Raw genomic sequence first — 15589 nt, forward strand, 5'->3', positions numbered from 1 at the left:
GTGCAAGCCTGGTACTAGGGTCATGTGGCATCTTTCAGCATTACCTCCAAAGGCAGCTTAGGCCACTTAGGCCACTGCTGGAACCTAAAACAAGATGATAATAACTTGATCCAGCGTCTTATCCCATCGTCAGGCTATCTTAAAAGTTTCACAGTATTTTTACCGCGAGATGTCGTGACTGTGCATTTGTGGCTGAACACAGAAGCCAATTTCCGCCCTGGATCATGACCTACAAGCAGCTGTGAAATGAGTGACCACGTTTTATTTGGGAGTAAAAACAGAAGTGGCTGGGGACACTTAGCAGGACAGACGGCATCTAGGGAGAGAGGAAAGTGAGTTAACGTTTCAGGTCGATGACCTCTCGTCAAGAACGGTGCAGCTTTAACTATCTCCTTCTCCCAATACGTCAGCGATCAGCTTTTGGCGTTGCTGCCCCGTCCAAACCTTCCCTCAAGATCGGGAAAGTGTCCAAGGCTAGGGAAACGAGCTTCGATTCGTAACGCAAACAGCTGGAGGTGCTTCTAGTTTCTGCGTTGACAACAATGGTTGGAATTCCACTTCATGGAGTAAATGATCTAAATTCCAGAGTCCAACAGCCTTGGGCTACCTCAGAACCAGTTTCTTTAAACTGGTTCTCACAATGAGTTGTCAAGCCAAATGCAGAATTGACTGAAATTACTTAAGTAAATTGAGATGTTTAATAATCTCATGAAAACATTCGCCGCCAAAACACACTGTCACTAACCTTTACAAGTAAATCCTTTTGAGAAATTCACACAATTCGTAAGGTGCTATATGAAATATAAGGGTTATTATTAATAATATAATAATGCCTATTTGAATATGTGGTTGCATTGTTGCTTTCTAGAGCTATTGGAAACAATAGTTAATGTAGGAGATGATCATAAATAATGAAGAGAATCAGCAAGATTATTTATAGGTTCAAGATAATTGGCAAAAGAACCAGAGGGGAGAGGAGAATTTTTTTTTACACCACGAGTTGTTACCGTCTGGAATGCACTGCCTGAAAGGTTGGTGGAAACACACTCATTAACGGCTTTCAAAAGGGAATTGGATAGGTACTTGAAAAGGACAAGGATATGGGGAAAGTGCAGGGGAGTGGGACTGATTGGGTAACTCTTCCAAAGAGTCAGCCCAGACACGATGGGCGAATAGCCTCCTTCTGTGCTGTGTGTTCTATGATTATATAAGTATTTATTTGAATGAATATAGCACACCATCACATGCAAAGTACTGTACTATAATACACTCAGTTATTAACATTACAGTAAGAACTGTATTACAAGATTGTGTTTGTGGGGGAGGTGGCCATAAAACTCCAAAGTGCCTCTTAATTGTTCAGCGCTTCCATTTCTGTGAAAACCAAACTTAAAAGTGAGGTCCGGTGCTCAAAATAGTGTGTTAACTCTGCAGGCTGACACTTGGCAAACCCCTTGGAGAAGGCTGCTTTGGACAAGTTGTGTTGGCAGATGCTTTGGGGGTCGACAAAGACAAGACGAAGGAACCCGCCCATGTGGCTGTGAAGATGCTGAAAGGTAAAATAGGACATTTAAAAAGAATTATTCCTCTCCAGTGGCTGACATTGTAACTGTCGAAAGGTTTAACTGTTGGCCTCAAGCTCTTTGGTTCTGCAAACATATTGTAAACGATTTTGTTGGACATTCAGCAGAATCAATGATTCTTAATGGCACTAATCAAATAATCCTAAAGTGCCAACTATTGTTGTTTGTTTGGCTTTGTGGAGTGACTGTAAAATGGATATACTGTAAAATGGAGTGACTGTTTTGTGGATGAACGCGTGACATTATTATAGCAAAGATAATCAGCGAAACAGGATTGCGCTCGCTTTATATTTCAGATTAATTCTGATAATGCTGGTTTATTTGACAATTTAGCTAAAGTAGTGTCTTAACGCTTTTCTCCCCTCTCAGTTGACGCCACAGAAAAAGATCTATCGGACCTTGTTTCTGAGATGGAAATGATGAAAATGATCGGCAAGCACAAGAATATCATCAATCTACTTGGAGCCTGCACCCAGGATGGTAAAGCTAAGAGCAATGTACCGAGTTGAGCTCAGTCTGCCTCAGGTTTGGTTTAATGAGAAGCAAAATTGATTGCATTCTCATGCCGTGATACAGGGCTCGAGTCTGTGTCCACTCTTGTGTTGAGTCAAGGCAGTTGCCAAGCTCCTCAGGGGAATGAACATAATAGTACAACTTATGGAGCTGAACCATTTGCCCGCTCCACTGAGAGCATAAGGAGAAATGTGACACCTGAGAACAATTTAGGAGAAGGTCCAGTCTTTCAGTGAACTGTATTGTGATTACACCAGCAAAGGCTTGAGACCCTTCACGTAAGATATCGTCTCTGGGATCTTTACGACGACGGAGGGCGATACGAAGCAAGGGAGAAGGGGGAGGTGATTGTAGTTGCGGTTAAAGAACTAGATTTTAAGCGGGAATTAAAGACAAATCAGGATTGAGCGAGACAGAGGAGTAAAGATAGAGGTGTTGTAAACTCATTTGAAAACCAGATAATATCACTCGTAATATCATGTGCCTCATTTTCCTTTCTCTTGCCTCCCCCCCCTCCCCCACCCAATAACTACAAGGAGGAGACAGTGGTTTATGGTGTATTCACTGAATCTGACACCAAGCTTATGTAAAGTTTCATTCCCCAGAGAGTAACTTTTTATTTGTAAATGTAGTGTTGATGCCTCTGTGCCTTTTTTTTTATCCTTTCCAAGAGCAGCCTGGCCTCATCACTGACCACATCCTTCACAAATGCACAGAGGCCTTGAAAGCACTGAAGTGTATCGCTGCAATCCCCAATATTTATAACTGGGGCCTTTCCTGTGGACATTTGTTTGTTTAAAAGCAGAAAAAAAAATTCTTCAATTAATTATGGAACAATTTTGACTTGTATTCTAGTATACAGTACAGCTTCAGTCTACTGCCTAGCTAATATGCATCGCATGTTTATGTCTTATTAAACTTAATGTTGACATAGCTGTGTGTTTGACGTTTTGCTGTTTTGAAGTTGGGAAATGAGCTGGGCCGAGTCAGTTGAGTATACAAGCGTATGCATTGTTTGTGTGTGCGTGTGCGTGTGTGTGTCTGTGTTTGTTGATGTATAGCTGGATAATACAAGCATTCGATTTAACTTGATGTATGTTCTGCGCACAGGTCCATTGTATGTCATTGTAGAGTATGCATCCAAAGGCAATCTGCGTCAGTACCTGCGTGCGAGGAGGCCTCCTGGTATGGAGTACACCTTCGATGTCAACCATGTACCAGAAGAGCAATTAACATTCAAAGACCTGGTGTCCAGTACTTACCAAGTGGCGAGGGGCATGGAGTACTTGGCTTCCCAGAAGGTATGCAAACTCGAAAGTGCAAAGTCCATTTAAACGAGAAATGTATGGTACACATGAGATAAACTGAACAAATTTGCAAAGGGTTTTTTTTTATCGCCTATAATCAGTCTCTGCAAGATTATGACTTGCTTTCGGCCCGGCAAACATCTGTCTTCTCAAATTGTTGTTTAAGTACGGCCAGTAGATTTAAGACGGAGGCTGGTTGACACGTGTGTGTGTGTGTGTATGTGTGTGTGTTAACCCTTGAAGATTATCGCAGCAAATGACCGCCAACCGCATTGTTTGTTGAAGTCTCAATCAAGTGAAGCAAATGGCACTTTTTAGAAAGGAAAAAGAAGTGAAAGTTTGTGTTTTTGACATTGTGGAGTCGTTCCTCTGTGTAAGGTAAGATGCTACAGCTGCTCCCCAGTGTGGGCCCGATCATTGCTCTTCGTCTCTTTCCGAGACTTGGACTTGAATCCAGTCCAGAGAATAGGAAATGGCTGTCCTGTGACATTAACCGTTGCATTCGTTGGCAGTAGTGTTGACCCACTTCCCCAATGGGAGTGCCAACTCGAAACAACTGACCCTAATTTAGCATATAATTTGTTAGGGTCATCATGAAGGAGGCGCAGGCTCGTGAGCTTACAGAACAGAATCATCACTCAATCCAGGAAAAGGGGGCTGTTCAGCCGAGGTTGTTAGTTTAAGCTTAATTGTCAAGCAACTATGCAGCGTTCTCTCACTCACATATCTGACAGTTGAACAAGGAATCCTTTGTTGCCAGCCTTTTCTGGGACTTTCATCCCATTCCCGTTTAATGGACACACATTCCGCAAAGCCCAAGAAAGAAGAGATATCTAACCAAACAGATTGTCAAGGCATTATCTTTTGACAGCATGCTGCCGTCTGTAAGTTAAAATTCTATCTTGTTTCCTTTCAGTGCATCCATCGAGACTTGGCAGCTAGGAATGTTCTTGTTACGGAAAATAATGTGATGAAAATTGCAGACTTTGGGTTGGCCAGAGATGTCCACAATATTGATTACTACAAAAAGACGACAAATGTAAGTATTTGTGTTTTTCAGGCTGTGATTGACTGCTGAATACTATATCATCTTCTACTGTCACTTACCTGTTTATTGCTTTTTGTTATTGACGCCCCAGGTTTTTTGGTCCTATGGGAATGAAGAGGTAGAAACATGGACACATACCCTGCAGTGTTCAGTATAAGATGAATAGAATTCCTCTGACCATGAGACATGCTGTCGAGTGGCCTTTGCAGGGTCCTGAGATCAGACTAATTAGTCTGAGACGTAGCCTATATCTTTAAAAAAAATTAAGATCACAAGACTCTTAAGATTCTTCATTTCAATCTTAATTTGGAAGCTTTTTTTTTAAGGGTTGTGGACAATTATAATCTTCCACTTGCAAAACTGAATTTTAAGAATTCTCCACAGTTTTGCGAAATGAAGCAACTTCAGTTTGAAACAAAATGGTCTTTGAGGCTAAGAGTATTTGGAATTTCTCGGACCTCAGGCAGGACCCTCAGATTATTTTCACGGACAAACTTATTATTAAACTCGGGAGCAGTTGAAAAGGAGATGATTACTTCTCCGCAATGCCTTAGCCGAAGAATTGAATGCTTTGGGCTGTCGAAAAATAGGAGAATAGGGGCTTTAAAAATAAGATGATATTTAAAAAGCCATGCATTTTTTGACACCGCAAGGTTGAAGTCAGTTTACGATTATTATGATACGATAAATTACATTGAGAGGTACGATGAAAGATCTTTTCATTCGGTATACTTCTTCTGCACCGGAAGAAACGGTGTGATTTTTTAGCTTGCAAAGAGTGATTCCATTTGCTGCTGCAGATAAAAAGTATTTTTGCTTCAGATACAGTTTGTTGTCGAATGACGTACATCAAGCCTTTCACATTTGGTAGTTGTAATGCGGGGGTAATGTCCCCTTTCATACAGCTTCATATTTAATATTTGTAACGTTTGTTTTTCAGGGTCGACTTCCAGTAAAGTGGATGGCTCCCGAAGCTCTGTTTGACCGTGTTTACACACATCAGAGTGATGTGTAAGTACGAGCTCTGTTTAGAAACATGTAATAACCCATTAAACTTAAACCAGTCACTCCGTACTCTCCAACCACTGTACACATCACTTTCATGGAGTGCCTGGGACGTTTCCTCAAAAAGACTCAAAAAAAATACGTCAATGGAACCCAAAGAATTAGCTTTCCTGCAAATTTTGCGTGCGCTAGAAAGTGGAATGCTCGCGTCAGCAAATTTTACATCAAAACACGGTTTAGCTCTACTTTGCAGAATTTTCTGTGAATGTACAGCATTTCAGAGCATCCAGAATTCAGTCCAAACTCTTAAGCATTTTGTTGTGTAGTTTTGTTTCCCCCCAAAAAAGCTTTTCTTAGTGAAGAAAACAAGCTTCACACTTGAGGCTGTATTTTTGAATATCAAATGTTGTGTTGTGTACCCTGAAATGCTACTTGATGGAGTAAATCTAGACTCAGGTGGTTTTTCCTCCCCTTATTGCTTTGGAAGATCTTCTTGAGACTCACAGACGTACAGCTAGAGAATAGTTTTGCCTGATTTGGTACTTGCTTCAAACTCCTAATAGACTTGACTTGTATTGTATTGTACTGACCCTGTATTGCACATGGGGAAGCATTACTTGACTTGTGTAATGCGAACTCCCAATAACAGTTTGGGCTGTCAGCACGTCCCGTTGTTTTAAACAACGGCCATATGGTACGGCACCTTGTGGAGGAAATGGACCATCAGTTGAATCTTCCCCCACGAAAAACACTGAGGAATATTAGGAAAAACAGCTAATTAAAGCATAACATTTTGCCAATAATTCTGGTGGGACTCATTTTAGGGTTCAATTAAAATGCAGCACAGAATCCTGTTTGTGTTCATATAATGAAGGAGGAAGGAAGGAAATTTCATGTAACTGGAGACAAAAGTGAAATGATGTGGTTTGGCATTCCTTGTGAAAGTACAGAGTACATTTGACTGCTTACCAATCTGGACACGTCTTCAGTTCCTAAAATACCCAGAGAGCATTAAAAAGCTTCCGCCTGAGCAGCACAGTTGGTAAAAGCCACTGCGTAAAGTGAAGCTCGTCCATATTGACCCAGAAACCTCAATCTCTGCTCTGTGCTGAGTGACTCGGACAGATAGCCTCAGTGACCATGGGATTAAGGAAGGAAATATCAGGATGTATTCCCCTTCCCATTAACCGCCCCCAGTTAAATAGCCTGATAACTTGTGCTATCTGGTTGCCTTCTCATCTTCAGGTAGGCTTCTTGTTGGACACAACAACAACAACAACAAAATAATTGCATTTATAGAGCGCCTTTCAGGTCGGGAGTATGTCCTCAAGCAGATCATGCATTGAGGTTCACTTAGGAATTATCGCCCACAAATTACACAGTCACTCCGCCTTACAGTATTTCCTTGAAGTGCTGCGAGAGGTCCTCCTGACGCGAAAGGCGCTATGTCAAATGCAAGGAATATAATCCCCGGATTATAAAACCGGAGATGAGCTTCCGCGATGTGATACCGGTGGAAATATAATCCAAGCGTCCGAGCCTACAGGAATGCGGAGTATGGAGAAAAAAATAATAAGGAATTGTAACTAAAACTGCTTCTGAATCTGATTGAATGCTACAGGTGGTCATTTGGGGTGCTGATGTGGGAAATCTTCACCCTGGGAGGATCTCCGTATCCAGGCATTCCGGTCGAAGAGCTTTTCAAACTCTTGAAGGAAGGCCACAGGATGGACAAACCTGCCAACTGTACTAATGACTTGTAAGCATTGTGGTTCTTGTAATGCTGTGGTTTGAATGTGTGTGAATGGAAAAGCCACAGCACTTTCAACCAAAGGATTCACTCGCATGTTGTATTTGAAGACGGTTTGGGCTGAGTTATAAGGTTGCCTTTCTCATCTTCAGGTAGGCTTCTCGTTGGTGACCTCAAGCAGATAGTACGTTGAGGTTCGCTTAGGAATTATTGCCCACAAATTACACAGTCACTTCGCTTTCCAGATCTCCTGTGAAGTGCCGCGAGAGTTGCTGGCTTGGTTTGGTAGCTCTCTCGCCTCTGGGTCAGAAGGTTGTGTGTTCCAACCTCATCTCGGGAATTGAGCTCGTAGTCCGGGCTGACGTTTCAGTTGGCTACGGGGGGGGGGGGAAATGCTGCATTGTTGGAGTCACTACACTGCGATGTTAAAGCAAGAGCCATCTATGTGTGAAGATCCCTTGGCACAATTTGGAAAGAAATGTAAATTTCTCCTTACGTTTTGGCTTCCGGATTTAAAAAGCGGTCGTTAATCTCATGGTTGTTGTGGGACATTGCTGTGCTTCAGCATGTTTATTTCAACCTTTATAGCTGCTAGAGAAAAAAAATTCTTACAAGAGAACTGGATCAGAAAAGGAAATAATGGCCATTCATTTTTTTTTTACCGTTTGCACTGGCTACAGGCTTTTCATACAGCACGATTCTATTAACAATAAACTTCAAACTTTCCTGGTTTGAGCCAACTGTGACCCAAGCCAAATGTGTCCCTTGTCTTTGTCGTAGATACATGATGATGCGAGATTGCTGGCATGCCATTCCTGCACAACGACCAACTTTTAAACAGTTGGTTGAAGATCTGGACCGAATTCTCACTTTATCATCGAACGAGGTGAGTGAGCAACAAATCACAGTGTCGTCCAGTTCAGGAAATTGGCCCCTTCATTCATTTCGTGGTCTGAACGTCTAGTTGTGCACAGCGATACGGGGATTATAAATGGGGCGGAAACCATTGATTTCACCCAAGGGCGCAGAGACAAAAGTGACTGGTGTCAGATAAGAGCAGATTGGGATTCCATTCCTGCCAACTTCACAAACTATTGTGGTTATGACTCGCGTAAATTGGATTAAATTATGTTACAAAGAGGGATTTGTGGAGGTGCCCCCTGTACGTGCTGTGGGGCATTTGTAGGTGGTGAAACTGGTCACCCTTCCATTTGGTACGTGCCTCCTTCCCCATTGTTATTGCTGAGGAACGTGATAATGAAGATTGTGGGTTGGTTTCAGTCTGATCCTGTCAGATACTGCGTTTCTGCAAATAGTCAAAGGTACAAGTACCAGCATTGACCACTCCTGTTACGTTTACACCTATGACGGATATCTTTGTAGAGTGTAATGTAGATTTATAATGAGAATAAATGGGATCGATAACACTAGTTGCCGGTTTTAATGTCTGTGTAACTTTCTGTTGGCAGGAATATTTGGACCTTTCTGCACCTCTGGAACAGTATTCACCCAGTTATCCTGATACAAGGAGTTCATGCTCGTCAGGAGATGATTCTGTTTTCACTGACCCTATGCCCAATGAGCCATGTCTTCCAAAGTATCAACAGCACATGAACGGCACTGTTAAAACATGAATCGGAAGCATCGACTTGCCAATCTGACTTTAAATGTGACCTTCCCTGATCGACGCCATATTTTTTTTTGAGGAACATGGGACTCCATAATGGAAAGCTGGTACGGTACGGTTGTTGTGGAAACGATGCAATACATGGACAGGAATGCACTGTACATGAAGAAATGTGCAAATCTAAAGCTCTTACAGGAAAAAAAACAAACTAAAGACAAGACGGGAGAAGTTGACAGATTTAAAAACAAAACAAAACAAAAAAAAATGTCACGTTGATTACTGAATATTTGCGGAGATGTGGTAGCCAGGGCTATTTTCGTTTCCATCGAGTTGGAACTTTGGGCAGATTTGAATGGAAATTTCTGCCTTGATTGTTAATTTGTAATATTGGGAAATTTATCCAGCACGAAACTTCGCAGCTAAATGGAGTGTACGTGTGGGCAGTATTTGTAAATATACCCAAAAAGTGTATAAATATATATTATATATATATTTACAGTGAATTATTTTTTGTATGGATAAAAATAACGGTGATTCTATTGCAGCCAGAAAATGAAAGCCACCTTTTGTTAAATAGTTAACTGCTTTTTCGAAACTGTTCTTCGACAGTGATTCCTTAGCACTTCACTTCTGAAACATTTGTTCAAGACACTTCAAAGTTAAAAAAAAAAATTATTTTGTTTTCAGGGAACGATAATTTATTTTAACTCGTTTGGTATTTAACAGCAACAATTAAAATAATTAACCCTTGACATGCCTTGTATTCCGCGTGGCTTTTGCTGGGCAAGACATGGACTGAGCTTTTGAGGCACAGCGAAGTGGATAATTTTCTGACTTTATCTGGTTGCATTTCTCTTCAGAAATGCTCCTCGCTGGAGGAGAGGAGAGGGGGAGTTGAGGGCAAACAGCAAATAGATTTTCGCTTAACACTTGTGTAGGCATTATTAAACCAGATTGATGATACCAGTTCTGTTCAATCAACTTGAGTTGAACCATGAAGCTCTGTGTATATAACTGCATTGCTGCACAACACCTCATCGGTGTGGCACTGCGTTTGGACATGCCATCCCCCTCTTTTCCAACACAAAACAAAATTTCATTTGTATAGCGCCTTTCACTTCGGGAGCACGACCCAAGGTGCTTTTATTTTGTTAATGCACCCCATTTTTTTTTATGTCTCGGGACCTACATTAAAACCAGCTTTATTTTCATGCACACGTCTTACGCAAATAATGTGAGAGATTCTGCAACATGTTATATTTTAGTTTACACAAGGCTCCCAAGAAAACAACAATGCTGTTAGCGTTCCTTCAAATATCTGTTTCACACAAAACTATCCAGAGGTAGACGAAGTAGCTATGGATTACCTACAGTGTAAGTTAACTGTTAAGAGTGTGCAACATCAGTTGGGCGTTGATGTGGCTTGACTTTTTTAAACAAAAGTAAGTTTCAAACTCTTTGCCTGACGTTAAACATTCTATTAATTGAAAGGAGGGCTTCACTCATTTGCTGGGTTTCGACGTTCTTTTGAAACTCTAGTGGGAGTTGCACACGGACGTAAAAGGGGGTGAAGTGTAAAGCGATTTTTGATAGAATTCCTTAGTAAGGAAACCGGATGACTTCACGGTTACTGGGATTCCTCTTAGAAACCCTCTGTGTATTCGACCCCAACTAATTGTAAAAGCCGAAAAAGAGTTAGTTGATGGCAATACAAGTCTGAAAATAAACCCTAAACGTACTGAATGATTTGACGTAGCTAAAAGACCAAGGTGACAATTCAGCATTGTACTCGAGTAAATTGGTTCAGTGCCCCTTTTATGCCTTTCGTGTTCACTAAATAACCAGTGCAGTTTATTGATGTGTTTTTCCTAACAGTTTTGTACATGTGAATGTTATTAGGGTGGAGGGAGTCGTGCTGAAGTCCTAAACAACTACCTCCAATTTCCCATGAAAATTAGATTTATGAAATCCTCTCCAGAATAATGAAACACAATCTCGTTCAGCCTCAAAGCCCGGAACATATCCATGGTTATCTGAGGTACCGTCAAGACTAAACTTCAGACTAAGGTCCGACATTCAGTCTTTAGTCTTGACTTAAACATTTTCAAACAGTGGTGGTCCTATCTGGTCAAACTAATGAAAATCCTAATATTCAGCCTTAGTTTTAAAAAAAAATCCAACTCTTAGGGTTTGCAAATTGAGCCAATTTTAAGCATTTTCCACAATTCTGCATGATCCAGAACTTTAGAGGCAAAATGGTCTCACAGGCCTATAATGTCTTCAGTTTTTTTTTTGGTTAGTTGTACGACACGTGAAAACCCATCACTGTGCTAAAGAGTCTCCAAACTGAGAGCTCCACATGTGACTGCCACCTACACGTGGCAATCTCACCGAGTCTGGAATAGATTGTGCACTCTCGTCTTAAGAATGAGACCACCATTATTTTATTTGACATCCATTTACAGTTCCACAAATGAAACTCATTTTACCGTGGATTGAGATTGTTTTGAAAACCTTGCAGCTATTAGATGAGGATTCAGGGACATTGCAACCACATTATTCAGTTAACCTTTGTGTTTTGCTGTGATCTGTGTGATCTAGCTTTCTGCTTAGTCCTTCTACCTTGCTCCGATTGCTGGGTGGATGACCTATTCCTGAATGATTTAATAGTGCACTTTAACAACAAATCAAACGCAAGTAGTTGTTCCAGAGCGAGATCCTTTTGGACAGAAACGATCAATAACCCAATGATTTGGCTGCCAATTCTAGGCGTAGTTGTTTGGGCTCAACATGAGCCACTTGAGGAAATATCTGTGCATGACAGAGCACGTTCCAAATTTACTTAATCTTTCAAGGCCCGTCTTTCAGAGAGAGGCTACTGTTTCAGACCAAGATCAAGACTGAATCACGAGACTCTTGAAAGAATGAGGAATAAAGCCTAAAGATTTTATTTCACATTCATTACGGTTCACATTTTTTTGTTAAAATAAATCCGTGAAAGCAAAAGTTGGTGGTTGTCCCTATACAGATTTGGAAAGTGATTGCAATTAGGCAATGTAATAGATTATAATGGGCAGGTAAACAAACAAGACAGAACTATAATAATATATTAGTCACCTGTTTCAGAGAGAAAGACCATTGATCTGGATATACCTTCTTCACTCTTGCTACATTACAATATTTTTATAAAACATTTACTGTCCCATTTCATAGGTACAAATTTGTACATGCTCTGCATAGGATAATATGTGATGTATATCTAATTTATTTAAATTTTTTTTTACAAGAAGCATCTATTTTGTTGTAATAGATTTTCAAATAGTTAAAACGCCTGGGAATGGCTGTAAATGATTTGTTTATATGAAAGCCTCTATACGATTAAACTGTTTTTCTTAATTATTTGCTGGACATATTTCAGGCAAGAACAAAGTGTAACCAAAACATTTTTTTTTATTGAGTGGTTTAATTTGCCTTTAAAAGCCAAAGGTTATACCCCACTTAAACTCTCGGGATTCATTTCGCTGTAGTGCTCTTGCACAATTGTTGACAGGCACAAAGATACTTAAATGTTTGGTGTTGTATTGGGGCTGATTATTTGGGACTGCTTAAGGGGAGTAAGAAAATTTCTATTGAAGCCCATGGAAATACACGCTTTTGTATTAACAGTGTTTTGCCACTAGTAATAGCAATAAACTGTGGCTTTAGCTATCAGTTTCACAATTGTTGGTGTTTGTGTTTGGAACGTGGATTTGGTAAGGAATATAAATGTCAACTTTGTTTGAATTTGGGCGTCACCCTGTTTTGTGTTTGGCAAAGATTAGTAGTGAAACAAAGCAAGAAAACTCAGCCAAGCGTGTGGGGAAACACGCAACACACTCAAATATTTACAAATATTCTCTTCTGGCCAATGCAGGATTAATGAATGTGGACTGACAATGGAAACCAGTTCATCGTGAAGTAACAGCAACATTTAGCATATCTGAAAGGATTGACCCGTATTTGTTTTGCTGCTTATCTTTTACATTACCATTTTTAAGGTGCACATTGGTAGTACAGGGCATTTGACTTTGTTAATCAGAACAATGGCACGATGCATCTCTGTGCACATGGATCACAGCCAACTCATTGCTGGTGCCCCACAAGAACATGTCTGTCCAGAGAGCCTGGATGATAAGAGGTTATAAATGGGATAAAAACACTAACTAGAACAAGTAGGAATCCAGTCTCCCAGTAATAGACAATTTCCGATTCCGGTCTGTGATTTCACAATCGTCAAATTGGATCAGGAGGTAATAGTCCTCGAGAATAATGAGCCCGGCTACCACCACAGATTAATCTCGGACATCAACACCTGCTCGTAATGAACCAAGCGACTAAAAGCCCTCTCCAATTCCATTGCATTTGGTTGTAATAAAGATATCAATGACTATTATGACTAAGCTACTTCAGTTTAGAGCAATATATTTTCCTTTCCTGATCCTTCCAACAAACCTATGATTACAATATGATTATCTGGGTGATTAACCCTTTTGAATGTTTCTTACCCAGCGATAACATGGGTAGATAGCATGTTGCCGGACAGCTTTCAGCCCGATTGTGTTTCAGATTTGGAGTCAAATCTGCGGACACTGTACAAATAACTTTTGCTTATATTTAATTGCACACTACGATTACTTTAACTTGATTAACTTTCTGACCCATGGATCTGGAGAGAATATTTAGACACTTAACACACAAGGTCCTTATGGATTTCACAAAGGAGCTGAGATCAAATGTGTCGGCCTGGCTCAGTGTCAGGAACGTTGTGGGTTGAAGACCCACATCAGGATTTGAAATCACAATAGTCTTACGTTGACGCTGCAATACAACATTGTTGGAGGTGCAGTCCTGTGGATGAGATGTTAAACTGAAGTCCTGTCTGCCTGTTCAAGGGCTTCCCATAGCACTATTCGAAAAGAAAAAGGAGTTTTTTCCATTGTCCTGGCCAATAATCCCCCAAATAAAAATGATCATTCACTTCACCGCTATTTGGGGTCCATTCCGGGATGCTAGCCCGCATGAAGGGTGCTATATAAATGCAAGTTGTTGTTTGTGGGTCATTGCTGTGCACAAATTGGCTGCCATATTTGCCCACAAATGAACAGTCACTCCACAGTAATTCCTGTATAGCGCTTTGGGATTTCCTGACATGAAAGGCACCATACCAAATGCAAGGATTATTATTATTAAATGCATTTTGTATAGTCCATAGCTGTAATGTACTGTAGCAGGAAATGATCTCATTGGTCTGGATTTGAAATCTTAAGGTGGAAATCCATTATGAAAACCCACTTACATTTGCTAATCAACTAAACAGTATGTTTTTTTAAAAAAAAATAGGTAAAAGAAATGGTGCCAGTTGACAAAGAAACAAGTTCAAAAGCAATTTTGGACCAATGTCAAACTTTTATTTTGTAGTAAAATCACACCGTGGATCCACACTATGCAAATCGTTGCTTATTTATAAATCAAGTCAAATTAATTTTGCAATATACACAATACAGGTGTACCTTTGCATTGGGCAAGTATAAATCCTCTTGTTTCATGTTCCAAGTAAATCCAAACAGATCAAATACGGGATTTAAATCATGAGGCAGAACAGTATTTTGGGATGAACCAAGACAATAGAGGACATTGGTTTAAATTCGCAAAGGTCAATTTCAAGTCATATACCAGGAAGTTTTCCTTTATTCAGAAGCTCATAAACAACTGGAACAGGTTGCCAGGAAGGGTGGTTGAGGCCAGGACACTAATTGGTTCTTCTACCCAGTTTGTATCACCGAGAACAATTTAACATTTCTTCAAGGATTTTAGAGATCTTCATTATCCTGTATCTGATCAATGATATTTTGGCTATGGTAACATGTCATTTTAATCATTGAGGGAGAGAAAGAAAAAGTCCCTTTTATTTAAGTTTGCGATGGAGGGTGAAAGGAAAATAGCCTTCATCTTTTTATCGAGTTTATTATTTTTTCTTTTATTCATTTTTTTCTTTTCTTTTATTCATTTTTTTTCTTTTATTTCTTGTATTCATTTACAAGGTTATGATTTCATTGGTACATTTGTACTTTGTTTGAGATGTGCAATCAACTCGACAAAGCCTAAACCTTTGACTTTTTCTACGCCTCTGTTTAGCCAACAATAAGTAGGAACTCGTGGTTAGTCGATTGGTGGATGGTTTTCTGAGGGTAATAATCTCTCCCCCCAAACTAAAAAAAATTGGTCACTCACTTCATGGGTGTTTGTGGGACACTGCTGTGGCTTCCTCGTTTTGCATACAAAATACACAGTCAATCCACTTCACAGTATAATCTGTGAAGCACTTTGAGACGTCTCAACGACGTAATAATGTATTGTATCAAATGCAACGATTATTATTATGTTCCTTATTTCTTGACTCCCCCTCATCATTTTGATGGTTGAAAGAATGGCGGTGATGCTGAAACTGGAATCAATAATTTTATCCAGAATCCTGCTTTAGATTAATACATTTTTAAGAGCCTCAGAATTGTTTTTAATCACTAAGAGCCCATCAAAAAATTAATTAATATCGTGCTTATTTGACAATGGTATATCAATATGATTTATTTGAAGTAAATCCATTCAACAGGTTGGATTCATCATCGGCAGCTTGAAAGGATTATGGCAAATATGTTTTCTGCTCCTTCTTTAGTTGCATGTTATCTGTTGACATTCTGGCTTCATTCACTCAATCTC

At 40.0% G+C, this 15589-nt stretch overlaps 1 protein-coding gene across 8 annotated transcripts in view; it reads left to right on the top strand.

Annotated features, from left to right (window-relative positions):
- The window catches only part of LOC103185425 (fibroblast growth factor receptor 2), a 92544-nt gene extending 82959 nt beyond the window's left edge, over nt 1–9585 (top strand). For 7 of the 8 annotated variants that reach the window (XM_007903899.2, XM_007903894.2, XM_007903895.2 and 4 more), the window contains 8 exons: nt 1435–1556; nt 1953–2063; nt 3207–3397; nt 4320–4442; nt 5392–5462; nt 7078–7215; nt 7987–8092; nt 8676–9585. In XM_007903899.2, coding sequence (XP_007902090.1) covers nt 1435–1556; nt 1953–2063; nt 3207–3397; nt 4320–4442; nt 5392–5462; nt 7078–7215; nt 7987–8092; nt 8676–8840 — 1027 coding nt within the window. In that variant the 3' untranslated portion in view covers nt 8841–9585. Of the gene's footprint in view, nt 1–1434; nt 1557–1952; nt 2064–3206; nt 3398–4319; nt 4443–5391; nt 5463–7077; nt 7216–7986; nt 8093–8671 lie in introns of all 8 variants that reach the window. The other variant, XM_007903898.2, reaches the window with a different exon arrangement.
- Nucleotides 9586–15589: the final 6004 nt, after the last annotated feature.

This window comes from Callorhinchus milii, unplaced genomic scaffold, assembly GCF_018977255.1.
Source record: "Callorhinchus milii isolate IMCB2004 unplaced genomic scaffold, IMCB_Cmil_1.0 Scaffold7, whole genome shotgun sequence".
NCBI lineage: Eukaryota > Metazoa > Chordata > Chondrichthyes > Chimaeriformes > Callorhinchidae > Callorhinchus > Callorhinchus milii.